The sequence below is a fragment of the Carlito syrichta genome, unplaced genomic scaffold (genome assembly GCF_000164805.1).
Source record: "Carlito syrichta isolate Samal-C Ts95f unplaced genomic scaffold, Tarsius_syrichta-2.0.1 Scaffold303242, whole genome shotgun sequence".
Taxonomy (NCBI): domain Eukaryota; kingdom Metazoa; phylum Chordata; class Mammalia; order Primates; family Tarsiidae; genus Carlito; species Carlito syrichta.
In genome coordinates, this window is record NW_007247338.1 from 213,155 (window position 1) to 230,547 (window position 17,393).

A 17,393-nucleotide genomic window follows, 5' to 3' on the forward strand; every position below is an offset into this window, starting at 1 on the left:
GGTGGGAAACTAGGGGGGGGAGGGGAAGGGAGATGGGATTAATGGTAGTAAATATCTGTCTGGGGATGGGGAGACACCTCTTATCAACAAGGGTGCCTGAACAAAGCACATTTGTATACCTAACCCTTAACTGTACCCCACAATATCATAATTAAAAATATTGATTATAAAAAAATCAATAAAATTGATAAACCTTTCATTATATAAACTATGAAAAAGAGAGGACATTCAAATTACTAAAACCAGAAATGAAAGTAAAAACATTGCAATTCATTCTACAGAAAGAAAAAGGATTATGAGAGTACTATAAGCAATTGTTGCCAACAAATTGGACAACCTAAATAAAAAGGGAGAAATTCCTTGAAACAGAAAATCTACTAAGCAAGCCATGAAGAAATAGAAAACCTGAATAGGTTTATAAGCAGTAAGAAAATTTAATCAGTAATCAAAAACCTCACAACAAAGAAAAGGCATGAACCTAATAGATTCCCTGATGAATTCTAGCAAACATTAAAGAACAAACATCAATTCTTTCCAAGCTGTTACAAAAATTTTAAGAGGAGGAAATACTCACTAACTCATCTAAAAGCCAGACAAAGACTCTACAAGAAAAGAAAACTACAGACTAATATCTCATATAAACACTGATGCAAAAATCCTCAACAAAATGCCAGCAAGCCAAATTCAGCAGTGTTATAAAAATTAGCCATCATGACCAAGTGCAATTTATTCTTTGAATGAAAAGATAGTTCAACATATGAAAACTGGTCATTGTAATTCACCACATCAGCAGGATGAAATAAAAAAGCCACGCAATTTCAATTAATGCAGAAAAATGACAAAGCTCAACACTCTTTCATGATTTTAAAAAAAATGCCCAACAAACTAGGAATAGAAGAACCATGAAAATATAATAAGAGCCATGAAAAATGCACAGTAAACATCATACGTGATGGTAAAAAACTGAAAACCTTTCCTCTAATCATGCAAGCCAAGGATGTCTGCTTTCACCAGTTCTATTCAACACTGGAAGTCCTAGCAAGAGCAAGTAAGCAAGATAAATAAAAGGCATTCAAATCAGAAAGGAAGAAGCAAAATTAATTCTGTTATTAGACTGTATGATCTTATATGTAGAAAGACCTAAAGATTTCCCCCAAAAAAATTTGTTAGAATAAATGAATTCAGCAAAGTAGTAGAATACAAAGTTAACTCACCAAAATCAGTTGCATTCTATACACCAACAAGAAACAATCTGAAAAGGAAATTAAGAAAATAATTGTATCTCCCATAGCATCAAAAAGAATAAAGTACCTTGAAATTAACTTAACCAAGAAAGCCAAAGACACAATAAAAACTATAAAACATTTCCAAAGAAATTAAAGGAGACAAATAAATGGTAATACATCCCATATTCATGAGTTGGAAAACCAACTATTGTTAAGATGTTGGTACAACTCAAAGCAATCTACAGATTTAATGCAATCCCTATCAAAATCGCAATGATTTTTTTTCAGCGATAGAAAAACCTATCCTAAAATTCAGATGGATTATCAAGGGACTCCAAATAGCCAAAACGATCATGAAAAAGAAGAACAAAGCAGGAAGACTCACACTTTCTGATTTCAAAACTTACTACAGAGAAACAATAATGAAAACAATATGGTTCTGGCATAAAGATAGGTATACAGACTAATCAAATCAAATAGAAACCCTCACATATACTCTTATGAAATTACTTTCTTTTTTTTTTCCGAGTTTTTTTTTTTCACTCCACTCTGCCGCCCAGACTGGAGTGCAGTGGCCACTCCCGGCCCCCCCAGCCTCGACCTGCTGGGCGATCTTTCCACCTCAGCCTTCCGAGTAGCCGGAATTACAGGTGCTACCACGCCTGGCTGATTTTTTGATTTATTGTAGAGATAAGGTCTCACTGCCCAGATAGGTCTTGAACCCGCGGGCTCAAGCAGTCCACTCTCCTTGGCCTCCCAAAGGCGCGGGATTACAGGCTGAGCCACTGAGCCCGGCTTAAAGTTACATTTTTAAAAAAACAAAAAATTGCCCTGTAGTTAAACGCTTCCTGAGAACAGGCCACAAAACAGATACTCAAACATGATAGATAATTAAGGGATAGTAATTGCTTTCCATACTTAATCCAGTCCCATGTTTCTATCTCAGTATATTTTCCCCCAGAAAACAAGTGTGAGAATCCATCTTCAGATGACTTGCACAATGTACATTTCACCTTTGTTGTCTTCTGAGAGTTCTTCCCTTGATTTTTCTTTAGACTCTGGAATGTGTTCGATATTCTGGTCAATGGAAACCTGTGTTTGTTAATCAGAAATACCCTACAGAAAGAGGTGCCATGGGTATCACAAAAATAAAAAGCGTGAACTAAGCTTTTTGAGATGGTAATCTGAAAATATGAAATTTGGAAAAAAATGCTTTATTAGTAAAGAGCCCTTCTCTTAATTTTTAGAAAGAAAGAACCTGTTTGCATTATGCTGTGAAGAAAAAATTTACTTTCATTGATTATCTCCTCATTATCCTCTTAATGCCTGTCCTGCTTATTGGGTATTTCCTTATGGTGAGTACAACACTTGTTAGGACATAGGGCAAATGTGGAGGTAGTTCTAGTGTGACTTATCAAGTTTTGCTAGGCCAGGGAAATGTTGAAAATAAACAATAACAAAATGAGCCTGTGGTTTGTATTCTATAAATGACATTTGCAACATATATGCAATGCTATAATTGAAGTAAAGCAAGAAAAAGGTAGCAGAAGTAGTTAGTCAATGGTAACATAATCTGTGCAATGTTTGTTTATAAAAATAACTTAATCTAAGATAGCCAGGCCTGTAGTCCTAGCTACTTGGGAGGTTGAAGCGAGAGGATCACTTGAGCCCAGGAGTTCAAGGTTGCAGTGAGCCATGATCATGCCACCGCACTCCAACCTAGGCAATAAACAAAACCTTGTCTCAAAAAAAAAAGAAAGAAAAATAATTTAATCTTAACTGAGAATATTCTGAAGTAAAAAGAATTCTGAAAGTCTAAAAAATCCTCTTCCTTTCCTCCTTTTTTTTTGTAAGGCAAGTTTATGTTTTTGTACATATCTTTCTGAGTTTCTGGTTTTTAAGGATGTCCCTGGGGGTGCATTAAAAAACAGATCCCAAGAGTTTCCATCCAGAAATTTAAAAACACAGAAGACAGTTATTGAGAATTAAAAGCCCATCTTTTACCTTGGTGGATTTTTTCACACTTGTATGAAACTTTGGCAGGCAGGAAAGAAAGATGTCTTTGGTATAGGAGTGCATATTATGAGATGAAGCTTGAGGATTTTTTGCTCGTTTGTTTTTTGTTTAAATAATGTGATAGGTTTGCGCTGACTCATTCACTTGTATCTGGTTTCCCTGTGGACAATTCCACCTCAGAGATATGACTCAACAGATGCATAATTTACTCGAGTTAAATGAACAAGCTCTCTTCTCTTTGTAGCTAATAGACCCAGGGTGTTAGTTATTATCCCTGTTAACATAAGCTCCAGAACAAGTCTGCCAGTCAGAAATGTTATTACCTCCTTGGATATTTAAATGTTACAGAACTTGAGGAGATATAATTAAGTATGATAATGTTGATTTTGATATTTGGATTTAAGGGGAGAGGAAAAAGTTTTGATTCGCTGGTAAACACATAATCTGCTTATATCCTTGAAGATTTCTTAGATTCACTGGGTATTTAGCATATAGCTTTAAAATATTTGTAGTTCTGGGGTAGGGAGACTCTGTCATTCATTTGTAAGCATTTTTTAGAGACTGAAGAAAAAAATCACAACTATGAATATCAAGGCTGACACACAACTCTGCTTTCTAAGACGATTCAATGTTTAGAGGCCAGTGGTCTTGACAGAACTACTAACCATAATGAATAGCCTGGCTCTATTGGCCACATGTAAGCTACTTGTTAATGGGGCCTGAAATTGTAGATCTGTAATGCATAGAAAATAAGTGATGTGAGAGCAAATGACAGAGGAAGGGACCAGAAAGGATTGAGTTACTTTAGAGAAGAGAAGGAGAAAAGCAGTTTAGAAAATGACACAGGAGGGAAGCGCAAGGAGAGAAAACTGGATGGCGCTTCCCAGGTGATGATGGAGCCGAAACTGAACTCCAGGCTGTGCCCCACTTGAGCAGGGAGAGCTTGGCTTCCTCAGGTGATGGGATTTTGAGGGAGGTTCCAACGGGCATATGGTCAGATCTCAGGGGTCTGGGAAGGAAAAATGGATTTCTAAGGGCCCTAGTTCATTTTATTTATTTACTCAAGCCTTCGACATATGTTTATTATGAAGCTGCTATATGCCAGATGCAATGCTAGGTGGTAGGGACATAATGATAAACGAATGAAAAACTGCGAGTTACAGGGTGGTGGAAAGAGAGTCATTCATCTGATGACACAAACATGTAAAATAACCATGAAACAGGTGATACAGAGAGGTGATTGGTGTTAGGAGAGCTGAGAGAGAGAGAGAGAGAGAGAGAGACAGAGAGACAGAGAGAGACAGACAGAGATTTCACCTGGTCAGGTAAAGCCTCAGGGGAAGAGGAGCTTGGGCTAAGATATGCAAGATGAATTTTTCAGGCTGAAGAGAGGAGGAGGCTTCTAGACAGAAGGAACTTCCTGTGCAATGATTCTCTGGTAGGAAGGAGCCTAGTGGAAATAAAAGACTAACAAAAACCAGTGTAGCCAGAGCAGAGTGAGCCAGGAGGCGTGGAGGGAGAGTGAGGTATTGGGCCATACGTGGGGCCATGCAAAAGAGGTGACTTTTGTCCTTGGAGCAACAGGAAGTTGTTGCAGAGTTTTGAGCCAAGAAAGGAAAGAGAGGTGCTGGAACCCATCCTCAGGAGAATTTGGTATATCTGGGGTGGGGCCTGAGAACGTGCATTTCTAACAAGTTCCTAGTGCTAATGCTGCTTTTTCAGGTGCTGACTCTCAGAACCTGGCTTTAACAAATTATTATCAGAGGGGAATTTTAAGAAAAATGCATATATGGATAGAAGTTTTGGGATTAATATGAAGTTTATTGATTAAGCAGTTTCAGGCAAAAGTTGGAGAAACTGTAAATAATAAACCTTTCTTGTAATTGCCATTTGTAATAGGTATCAAAGACCAAGCAGAATGAAGCTCTTGTACGAATGCTGCTTGATGCTGGTGTTGAAGTTAATGCTACAGACTGTGTAAGTCTATACTTCTAACCCTTTTTCAAACCTGTAATCCCAGCACTTTGGGAGGTGGAGGCCTGAGCTCAGGGATTCGAGACCAACGTGAGCAACATGGCGAGACCTCGTATCTACAATAAATCAAAAAATTAGCCGGGCATGGTGGCGCATGTCTGTGGTTCCGGCTACTTGGAAGGCTGAGGCAGAAGGATCACCTGAGCCCAGAAGGTCGAGGCTGTGTTGACTGTGAGTGTGTCATTGCACTATAGCCTGGGTGACAGAGTGAGACTCTGACAAAAAAAAAAAAAAAGAATATTCAAAATGGTTTTTGCAGGTAATGTACTTGTCATTTGTAAAGTTGCTTGCTTTACTTTACTAGACACTTTTACATTCGTTTTCTTTATGTTTTCTTTCTTTTTTTCACTGATGGCAAGGTGATTTTGAGGTTATTTGTATTCTGCTAAACTTATGGGAATACAATTTCTGTTAATTATAGAGCATTTTAAAAAAGAGTTGACTTTAGACCAGCCTGGGCAACTTGGCGAGACCTCGAATCTACAATAAATCAAAAAATTAGCCAGGCATGGTGGCGCATGCCTGTGGTTCCAGCTACTTGGAAGGCTGATGTGGAAGGATCACCTGAACTCAGTAGGTCAAGGCTGCGGCGGCCGTGAGTGTGCCACTGTACTCTGGCCTGGGCGCAACAGAGTGAGACTCTAACTCAACAAAAAAATTTGACTTCAATGTTGGTGTGGAGTTAAGGAACATGAACACTTTGATAACAAAATACCATCCTCAGTAGCTAAGAAGTTGGAGCAACTGAGGACTGGATTTTCCATCTGCACCAAAAAAAAAAAAATAGGAAACTGGAGTCAGAATGCCCATATTTTATATAAATCTGGGCTTGCCACATTTTATTCATGGGAGTTTTAAGCAAGTTCTAAACATACTGGACTCTCAGTCTTCTCATCTGTAAAATGGGGGTATGGATAACATTTATCTTATTGAGCTGGTTCATGTAAAGCACTTAGCAGAGGCATGGCACACAGGAAGGGCTCAATGAACGTAAACAGTAACCAAGATCCTAATTCACTGATAATAGAGCCTCTCCCAACCTCGTGTAAACTAAAATTAGATAAGAACAAAGGCCAAAGAAAAACCCAGATGGTAAGGGAAGTGATAACAGCAGCATCAGTACCCGCTCACTTCTTCCTGTTTATACCTGTAAGGTTTTGTTTTCACCTTTTATCCCTGCACTCTTGTATTCATCTTCCTTTCTAAACAATCATAAATAAGACCGAAGTTTACTTATATGGTGGTGTTTTATTTGCTTATATTGATTGAATAAGGTTTTGGGTTCCTAGTTCTTTATTGAAAATTTAGGTAAGTGAAAATTCGATTCCAAAAAGTTAACTTTCTATTTGTGACACCCAGCTTAGTTTAGGCGTATGCACACCTGTGTGTGTGTGTGTGTGTGTGTGTGTGTGTATTATGATTGTTCTACAATAGAGAAAATGTCCCTATCCCTGTTTCTATTAATTATTTACATCATTTTAGCTTTGGTCATATTGGTGTCATGTTTAAATGGAGGTAGTTTTGTGTAGGGGATTGTGTGTGTGTGTGTGTGTGTGTGTGTGTGTGTGTGAGAGAGAGAGAGAGAGAGAGAGAGAGAGAGAGAGAGGCAGACTGGAGAGAGAGAGAGAATAAGAGAATAAGTTTATGAAATGTATGTTTTATTTCAAGTATAATTTTTGGATACATTTGGTTAGACAACAACTATCATTGTATCATCACTCCCTTAAATGCCTTTGAAATATATTAGGTGGTTATTAAAGATTAAATTAAAAGTTTGTTGAAGGCTTTTCTTGATCCTTCATTTAAATTTAATAGATTTAAAATTTGTGCCTGTGACCAAAATTTCTCTAGGATATTTTCCCAGCTTGTCTCTCTTTCTCTAGATATTACATTTCTGTGGACATATGCATGCATGTACATACTCAAACAGGCATCCAGTTCTTCTACCATTTTTCAAAAATTATCTGAATATTAAGATCTATTTTCTAAGTAATGCAGTCTTTTGTATTTTTAGACTCTATGTAACATGAAAAATTCAGAGCTAGATTTTCCAGTCATTTTTGTTATGCATAAAAATAAGTGATTACAGTGTCATCTCCTACAACTTTAGAAGTATTTCCAGGGAATAAGATTCAGAGGGAATTCTGTTAGTCTGAATAGTCAAGGACTATTTCAAGAAGCTTGGCTGCTTCTTGAAAGGCAAGATTTTGGACATCAATGCCCCACCTATAATATTTTCACCTGTAGTTAGTGTCTTAAATTGGTGCCAACAGGGTAGATACCCTATTCTATCACACATAATATAAGCTATAACAAACCAAGTTGGAGAGACTTCTTTGTGGAAGGACATTGATCTTGTAGGTGTACTGTACTAATACAAGCACCTGCCTTCTTCAGACTGCAAGGATTTTAATCAGAACCATAGAGGATAATATTTTCAAAAAGGCCATAATTCTTTAAGGGAAAAGATGGTGACGTGGTCAAGGAGACGATTGCCCAGGCTCATAGCATTCTACAAAAGAAACCTTGGCATGATTCAGAATCAGCTTTGTGTCAGCTGCATTCTTTAGTTTAGGACAGAAAATGAAATGTTCACTATCTGGGGTATGGGCCACCCAACCCCTCCCCCTGCACAATATGTCCTTGTAGCAAACACGCATGTGTACCCCTGAATCTAAAATTAAAATAAAGAATATGCTACACAGAAATCAAGTATTCATTTTTCTGGGGAAAAAAAGGAAAAAGTCAGGTGTTGATGGCTTTTAAGATATTCATAAATATATGCATTGATGCAGAGAAGACAACTTTTTTTATATAATCAATATTTTTTATTATGATATTGTGGGGTACAGTTAAGGGTTAGGTATACAAATATGCTTCATTCAGGCACCCCAAGAAATGCAGTTGCCCATAGATGGTTTGCAGACTGTTTTGCCTGGCTGTGTACTATAAAGTGTGAAAAGGACTTGCTAAAAAGCCATGTGCTGTGGTCTGTGGAGAGCCCAAATGACAAGTGGCAACTCTGGACCTCTGTGTTTCAGTACGGCTGCACTGCGCTGCATTATGCCTGCGAGATGAAAAACCAGAGTCTTATCCCTCTGCTCCTGGAAGCCCACGCAAACCCCACGCTAAAGAATAAGGTAAGGGTCTGTGATCATGGCCTATGGTCCTTCTAGAGGCTTAATCTTCTAATCTAGGCCTTGTGTTGAAGTTAATGATTTGCCTCTGATGCTAATAACAGCTAAGGAGTGCAGTTATCCTATTACTATTAGAACTGAATAACATTAAAAGCCCTTGCCAAGCCAGAAGGTTAGTATAAACTGTTTACTAGATCTTTTGCATTGACACTTGAGTCTATTGGAAATAATTGTTTGTTTGTTTTTTTCCTCAGCATGGTGAGAGCTCACTGGATATTGCTCGGAGATTAAAATTTTCCCAAATTGAGTTAATGCTAAGGAAAGCATCATAATCCTGGAGATATAGAAAGTTAAAGGACTGGATTCTAGCTCTATCATGGACTGTTGGTCTGCGGACCACTCAACCCGGATGCTGCCGTTTTATGGAGAGAATGATGGCTGTCAATGTTCATGCTTTTGAAGAGATTTCTATTTATATTTTTGTTCAGTGGAGTTCAGCATGGCCACAGTCCTTCTAAGGGGAACACTAAAGTTGTTGGAATCTCCATTTCAGTCAAAGACTGGTTTCAGCTGGGTATGGTGGCGTGCACCTGTAATCCCAGCTACTTGGGAGGCTGAAGTGGGAGGATTGCTTGAGTCTAGGATTTGGAGATCAATCTGGGCAATTCAGTGAAACCCCATCTCACAAAAATGAACAACCTAATGTTTCAAACTCAATCTCTTCTGAAGAAGAGAAGTTATTATCTGAGATGGCATTCTCTTTTTCCAGTTGTGTCACTCTTATAAAAATGCTGTCTGGTCTATGTCATGCCCTAGGAGACAAACTGTTCCTCTCAGGCTCCTTAGAGTGCTAAGAAGAAGAATTAAAGTATGTATATTTGTAAAGAATGGTGTGTGTGGGTTTAGAGATTCATATGTAAATATGCCTTTGATGAAACAACTTCAATGAAAACATTTTCCAGGTGTCACTGGCGGGTGTGTTTACACCACAGACACCGGCAAATTAGCAAATCAGAACTTTTTTTTTTTTAGTTTCCAGATAGCTAGTTTAGCAGTATACTACTAGACATTTTGGTATCAGTTTGCAAATACAAGCCTTTTTGGTTTGAGTAAGACGATGTAATTATCAAAATGATTGTTAAGAAAAAACATCTGGAATCCCTTCATAAATACAAAATAGTATCAAGTTTGTTAATTTTGTTTATTTTTTTATTTTATTTTATTTTATTTTTTTTTTGAGTTGAATTCTCACTCTGTCGCCCAGACTGGAGTGCAGTGGCCGCTCCCGGCCACCGCAGCCTCGACTTGCTGGGCTCTGGCGGTCCTTCTGCCTCAGCCTTCTGAGTAGCCGGATTTACAAGCACGCGCTACCATGCCCGGCTGATTTTTTGATTTTCGTTGTAGGGATGAGGTCTCGCCAAGTTGCCCAGGCGGGTCTCGAACCCGCAGGCTCAGGCAATCCACTCACCTCAGCCTCCCAAGGCACGGAATTACAGGCTGAGCCACCAAGCCCAGTTAATTTTGTTTATTTTTATTGATAAAATTTAAAATGTTATTGTAACTTATTTGGATAAAGGACCTCACAAGAAATAAAGCTGTATAATGACATGGTATTGGATTGTATTTCTTAGTAAGAAATTATAAATATCAAAACATCTTTCTCACTTCCTTTGCAAATGACACAAAGTAGAAATAAATACACTTTAAAAATATGATTGAATTTTATAAATCAAGACTGCATCATACATAGCTGTAGCCACAGGCTAGGCCACACTGTTTGTGTTAACAAATATAGCCTAAGAGTGAAAGATTTACCATCCTTGAACAGTACAAAGGTTTAACAAAAGTCAAATCCTGCAATATTTATGGAACTATATACAGGGCCAGCCCTGAAGGAACATATCTTATGAGGTAAGTAGTAGTGTGTAGATTAGACATAGATGCTGGATCCTGTAAATGTCTTAATACAATGTTCAAGATTATTAGCATTGAACTCCAGGGGACAAAAAAAAGGGTACCTTTAACAGTGTAACATTGACACAAACCAGTATACCTTTAATTTGGTTTCAGAGACTTTGCAAAAATAGTATTCATATAATGCACTACTCTCGTCCTTTAAACTATGTAAAAACTGAACAATTTCCTAAAGAAATAAGTCTAGGTTTGTGAGTGAGTTGGGGTGACTGTCTCACATTAACTTTGTCGAGATTAAAGGATAAAATACATGATAATTTGCATCATTATGCTCATGACATTATAACATTTTCTTCCTAGCTTTTAATTTGCAGGGGCAGAAAACTGGGCCAGGAATTTCTAGCCATTAGGTCTCCTAGCAACAAGCTGTAAACTCTCAAACCAGCTTAGACTGGAATCTAGGTACCGAAATGCACATACACGCTTGATGTAACACATAATGCATTTATTGGAAATCTCATAAATATCCTACAACATTTTCTCCTCTGAGATCCAACTATAAAACCTGGCCTTATTTTGAGGATGCTTAACATATACTTCATCCATACTGCAATAATGATTTTGTAGTTGTTGTTATTGTTGTTAAAGCAGCCTGACTTCCCGAGGTAGTGTTATGTTTCTATGGCAACAAGTTGAAAATGTCTAGCTTATTTTGTCGAAGTCAACAATGATCCAGAGAATCAAGACCTCAATATCGGTCTCAATTTGTCATTTTCCTTTACTGATCCAAAAATATGGCTTTTGGAAAAAATTAAATATTTTAAAGAGATTTACCTAAATGACATAGAGAATGTCTAGATATTTTCTGTGTATCAGGTAAAGCCTACCCTTCAAGATGTGGAATATATAATAGCATATGAAATCTGTGTTCACCCAGTGAGTAGTTTAATTAGCTAAAAAAAAAAAAAAATGTAAATGCCAGCTGTAGCATCAAGTACAGGAAATCTGAAGGAATATATACCATTTTTCTGTCCTCTCCTCTACTGACAGGCTAGGTTTCCAGTTCCGGAAATCCTCCTTAAATTCCTTCATGGATCCTTGCCCCATCTTCTGTGAGATTGTTCCTAAGATTTCTCAGTCTCAGAGGCTTCACAACATGACCTCGCATATTCCCTGGGAAAGGTTGGCCTCTGCCTTTGTCATTAGATGTATGATTTCATTGTACATACGGTGAGGAGCATCCAAACCCCAGATGAAATCCACGTGAGCCCATTCTGGGATGTTCTTATGGTAAATGAGGTTGGTCACTTCAGAGAGCAGCATTTTCACGTCTTCTGGGTTCGAAAGCCAGTCCTGACCTCCTGTCCACATTGCTGTAGGGACCGACATATCTCTAACTCTGTACTTTACAGGAGTTGGCTAGAGAAAAGGAATTATTTTTAACTCTAGGTATCGTTTGGATTTCCAAACTCATGATTTACATTCCAAATAAACATAATAAACATGCCATGTGTTGTGGTGAAGGGTTCGTGGGTGGTGGAGCATAAAAAACTCTGTGAAGAGTTTCTGTTCCAGCCCCTACATTAAAGTAAAACATTATTGAACCTCAGTTTCTTCATCTGCAAATGGGTATAATATCTGTCATCACTTACTTGGTTAAGTGAGAAAACACATAAAGACACCTCATGTCTTGTAGTTTTTTGTCTTCTTACTAAATACATTGTACATAAATTGCCTTTATAATTAATGTCCCTGTCCTTTTAAAAGATAATTTTGCAAACATGTCATGAGGCAAGAATTATGGACATTGTACAGAGAATGGCAAAGAAACCTCCTGGGAGGACTCACAACCCAACACAGAGACTTAATGTGATCACATGCAGCCCCTGAGGCAGGCCCAGCTTGACTGCCTCCCCCAAAACATGGGTAATCAGCAAATGAGCCTTTGTCCCTCAGGTAGTTTGAACGGGGTGTGTGTGTGTGTGTGAGTGTGTGTGTGAGTGTGTGTGTGTGTTAAATACCTGCTTCAAGAGTCCTCCTTTCCTTCCCTTCCCCCCAAAAAATTACCCTAAGAAGAATAAGTAATATTTCTAATTTCTGGGAACTTCCCTTATTCAAGCATTGAGTGCTGGTAGATACATTAGTCTGGCTGGCTGAGCCCTTGAGATTAAGCAGTTGAACCCTTGAAATTAATCCCTATTTCTTACCTGGAAATTCACCATGGAGCCTCAGCTCCAATTTGGGGTACTCTTTTTTCTCTTTGTGGCTCCCTAAGAATTTGGAGTTATAGCCTAATTTAGATATGAAAGGTGGAAATATTCTATGGGGCCAGCAATATATTTTGTTCTCATCTTACAGGTGAAAAGATTGAGCTAAATGTCACGTCTAGCTCTAAATTTCTGTGATTTTGTGACATCTTTTTGTATGTTTGTTTTCTCTTCCCCCTTTTTCTTTTTGAGTCAGAGTCTCACTGTTGCCCAGGCTGGCGTGCAGTGGTACGCTCACAGCCACCATAGTCTGGACATGCTGGGCTCAGGCTATCCTTCCACCTCGGCTTTCCAAATAGCTGGAACCATAGGCATACGCCACCACCCCTGGCTAATTTTTTTGATTTATTGTAGAGATGAGGTCTCATCAAGCTGCCCAGGCTGATCTCGAACCCTTGGACTTAGACGATCCTCTCATCTCCACTCCCCAAAGTGCTGGGATTATTGGAGTGAGCCACTGCACTCAGCTTTCTCTTCCTCATCTATTACCATTTTCTGGTGCCTACTTGCGTGTATCACTTTCTCATTTAATGAACTCAGTCTATTCAATTGAAGCTATCATAGAACTAGAATACTTTCTCTAAAGATGTATTTTAGGAAACAATGAAGAGGGATTTGAAAAGAAGTAGTTGAGAGTGACTGCGAGCTTCCTACCTATGGGAATTATAGTCTGTCCAATTTCCTAGCATTTTATATCTAGATTGATGCCTGACATTGGATGTTAAGTATGATATGACTCTCAAAGAAAGGTTAGACTCTGTCTCCCTCAAGCTCTGTTTGTATGGTAAAGATTTATTTACATTCACACATGATAACCAATAATCTCCAGTGAAGATTTTATGCTCAAAAGAGTATACCTATCCAATTCTGATTCTTCGTTCTTTGATTTTTAATTTTATTCCATCGCATCAACTACATATTTTCTTGGGTAACATAATAACACACATTTAAACAAATATATTTTCAGACCAGGCTCGGTGGCTCAGCTTGTAATCCCAGCACTTTGGGAAGCTGAGGCAAGTGGATTGCCTGAGCCCACGGGTTCAAGACCAGCCAGAGCAACTTGGCGAGACCTCGTCTCTACAATAAATCAAATATTAGCCAGGCATGGTAGCAGTGCCTGTAGTTCCAGCTGCTTGGAAGCCTGAGGCAGAAGGATCGCCAGAGTCTAGTAGGTCGACGCTGGGGTGGCTGTGAGTATGCCACTGCACTCCAACCTGAGATTACAGAGTGAGACTCCAACTCAAAAAAAAGTTGTTTTTTTAACTTGCAAATGACACATTCACTGAAAGTGTGACCAGGGAGCATGCTTAAGGATTTTCCAATTCAATAATTTTTATTTTAAAGATAAGGAAATTGGGGCCTGAAGAATTAGGGCACCCTATCTCTATCACACAAGTTTATAGCACAGAGGTAAGACTAACACAGTATTCCTCACTTGCCCTCTAATGTTCTTTTGATTGTGCCGTGAAACAACTTCACCTTCACCAGCCCCATTTGTTTGTTTTTAATCCTAAAGTAATCCTTCTAGTATTCACCAAAGACTACATTTTTCTCTGGACTCAGTCGATGTCATCTTGCTCCTGGGAAGTCCAGTGCCTCGTTCAGGTTGGCAACCTCAGCAAAGAGGACTTCCTAACCCACTGTAGAAGCTTGGTTAAGCTGTGAATGTTCTCATTTTCAAATGGAGTCAAACTCGAACCATTATTTTCTGCTTGAATTTCTTTTTTTCTTTTTTTTGAGTCAGAGTCTCACTCTGTCGCCCAGGCTGGACACCGCAGTCTCGACCTGCGGGACTCCAGTGATCCTTCCACCTCAGCCTTCCAAGTAGCTGGAACCATAGGTACACACCAACATGCTTGGCTAATTTTTTGATTTATTGTAGATATGGGGTCTCACCAAGCTGCTCTGGCTGATCTTGAACCCCTGGACTCAGGCAATCCTCTCCCTTCCGTCTCCCATAGTGCTGGGATTACGGGTGTGAGCCACCGCACCCAGCTTCCATTCTTATATTTTATTCCCTTCTTTAGAATAAACTATTGCTAAAACTTCCCTTTCGTGCATTTCTAAAAGATATATTTTTAGCAGATGGTATTTGATTTTCTTACCTGATTGCCTTTCTCCAGATTTTTGGTCTCACTTCCCCAGTCAAATGCCTGGAGTTCCCCAGAATTCACTGCCTAAGAAGAGACAAAAATTTGCAAGGTATTCAAAGGTATCATTGGATAAGGGTGGTGGTGGGTGGTGGGAATGTGCTCCCTGATCTGCAATTGTGAGAAGGACAGAGAGCAAAGACTGAGCCACTCTTCCATTCAGCATTGGGATACACTTCTTGGGAAAGTGGGAAGGTGAGAATGAAGCTTTTCAAGGAGGAAGATGAACACAAATTGCTTTTTTTTTTCTTTTTTGAGTTGGAGTCTCACTCTGTCACCCAGGCTGGTGTGTAGTGACATGCTCACAGCTACCGCAGCCTAGATCTGCTGGGCTCAGGCGATCCTTCGGTCTCAGTCTTCCAGGTAGCTGGAAACACAGGTGTGCACCACCATGCCTAGATAATTTTTTGACTTATTGTAGAGATGAGGTCTTGCCTCGCCAAGTTGCCCAGGTTGGGCTTGAGTCCATGGGCTCAGGCAATCTTCTCACCTTGGTCTCCCAAAGTGCTGGGATTACACTGCACCTGGCTCATGGGAGATATTGACCAAAGTTTGATCCAACCAGAATTCTTCTTTGGTTTTGATGATAATGCCTCTCTCTCTCTTTCTCTCTCTCTCTGTCTCTTGCATGCATGTACACACACACACACACACACACACACACACACACACACACACGACTTTCTCTCCTGTAACTGCAGGTGACGTCTGCAGTATGAGAACTCTTATGAAACTCTTTGGACAATGAGGCCCTACTTTAGCACTTGTGTTCCTACTTGACCTTGCTGCTACTGGGGGGAGTTGGAAAGGAGATTGTAGAAACATAATTGTCTGGCAGGGCATGGTGGCTCAAGCCTATAATCGCACTTTGGGAGGCCAAGGTGAGAGGATTGCCCGAGCCTGCAGGTTCGAGACCACTGTGACCAACATGGCGAGATCTCGTCTATACAATAAATCAAAAACTTATCTGGGTGTGGTAGCGTGTGCCTGTAGTTCCAGCTACTTGGAAGGCTGAGGCAGAAAGATCACCGGAGCCCAGTGGGTTGATGTTGGAGTGGCCATGAGCGTGCTACTGCATTCCAGCCTGGGCAACAGAGTGAGACTCCAACTCAAAAATAAATAAATAAATAAAAATTGTAAAAAAAGAAACATAATCTTCTTCAGTCACATCTTTTATATGGCTAGAGCAGAGAATGGTCTCATTTGGACCATATTAATTCATGCTTTTAAGATCCACTAATAATGTCCTAGGGCCACTCCTGTCCTTTTGACCAGATTACATTTCATTTTGGAATAAATGTGAAATAATTCCTGTCCTGTCAAAAGGGCATCCTTTGGCTACTTTAGGCAGAATATGCGAGAACTCTCAGTAAAGACTACAGATTCAACATTCTTACCTGGCTCCAGTGTAGAATATTTTGTACAGATGTTCCTGCAGGATTGTGGGCAACATAGACATTTGTTCGGCTCTGTAATAAAGCATGAGTGGTTTGTGGGACATGGAAAATCTCACAAGATGTGCATCTTGTCAAAACCAAATATCCAGGTGTCAGACTAAGAAATAGGAACATCATCAAATTATCAGCAATAATCTTTGAAACAGTAATATACACATGCACATAAGTAAAATTGTCACTAAGTGTATTCTTGGGCAACTATATTGTTCATCTAAGAATAGCTTCTCATCAGAGATCTGACCTCTTTAAAAAAAAAAAAAAAAACCTTTGCTAGAGATAATTTTGGATAAGGGCTTGTGTTTCAATCCTAGCTCTGCCATTTAATTTCTAGGGGGAATTGGGTGAATTATTTAATCCACTAAACTTGAGTCTAACTAATCTATAAAGTGGGGCTATTGATAACATGGAATATGTTAGCCTGGTACATAATACATGTTTATCAAATGGTAGCTACAAATCAAATTATTGATTCCAAAAAAGAAAAGGCTGGGCATGGTGGTTCATTCCTGTAATTTTAGCACTTTGGGAGCCTGAGTCAGGAGGATTGCTTGAACCCAGGCATTAAAGATCAGCTTGGGCAACATAGTGAGACCTCTTCTTTATTAAAAAAAAAAAAAAAAAGCTAGGTGTGGTGGTGTGTTCCTGTTGTCCAAGCTACTGGGGAGGATGAGGCAGAGTCACTTGAGTACAGGGAGTCAAAGCTGCAGTGAACTGGGATTGCACCACTGCATTCCAGCCTGAGCAACAGCATGAATCTCAATCTCTCTCTCTCTCTCTCTCTCCATGTGTATATATATATATATATATATATATATATATGAAAAATCTTCAGGATCAAAGACATAGTCTCCCGGCTGCTGGTTCCTGCTGCTGGTTCCTGGGAGTGCTGCTGGCCAACAGCTCTCCAAGACCAGCCTGCTTTGAGGCCTGCCCCACCTGCAGAGGGATGACTTGGCTAATGCTCCCCTATTATCGGTGTGGTCTGCATTAAGTGACTGGTTGATATGGGGTATGAAGACCAATATTTGCCCCCTAACTTGGGACAGCTCTGAAGGGTCATCCTGTCTCAAATCTCTGCATAATCAACTGAGGATTCTGTTGAAACTGCATCACCGTTGGACTTTTCTGTCTGCCAAACCCTGTTTCCTTCCCTTCTTGGGATATTATTCTTTTTTTTTTTTTTTTTTTT

General features: G+C 39.3%; 2 protein-coding genes across 4 annotated transcripts in view; one reads left to right on the plus strand and one right to left on the minus strand.

Annotated features, from left to right (window-relative positions):
- ANKRD22 (ankyrin repeat domain 22) overlaps window positions 1–8,765 on the plus strand; it is a 37,358-nt gene extending 28,593 nt beyond the window's left edge. Inside the window, exons 3-6 of the mRNA XM_008058185.2 lie at window positions 2,474–2,581; window positions 5,142–5,219; window positions 8,318–8,416; window positions 8,668–8,765. Of these exons, the coding sequence (XP_008056376.1) occupies window positions 2,474–2,581; window positions 5,142–5,219; window positions 8,318–8,416; window positions 8,668–8,745 (363 nt within the window). The 3' untranslated portion in view covers window positions 8,746–8,765. The remainder of the gene's footprint in view (window positions 1–2,473; window positions 2,582–5,141; window positions 5,220–8,317; window positions 8,417–8,667) is intronic.
- Window positions 8,766–10,817: 2,052 nt separating this feature from the next.
- The window catches only part of LIPM (lipase family member M), a 35,300-nt gene continuing 28,724 nt past the window's right edge, over window positions 10,818–17,393 (minus strand). For 2 of the 3 annotated variants that reach the window (XM_008058186.1, XM_021712413.1), the window contains 3 exons: window positions 16,145–16,216; window positions 14,703–14,774; window positions 10,818–11,746 (listed from right to left, as the gene is read on the minus strand). In XM_008058186.1, the coding sequence (XP_008056377.1) occupies window positions 11,477–11,746; window positions 14,703–14,774; window positions 16,145–16,216 (414 nt within the window). In that variant the 3' untranslated portion in view covers window positions 10,818–11,476. The remainder of the gene's footprint in view (window positions 11,747–14,702; window positions 14,775–16,144; window positions 16,217–17,393) is intronic. The other variant, XM_008058187.1, reaches the window with a different exon arrangement.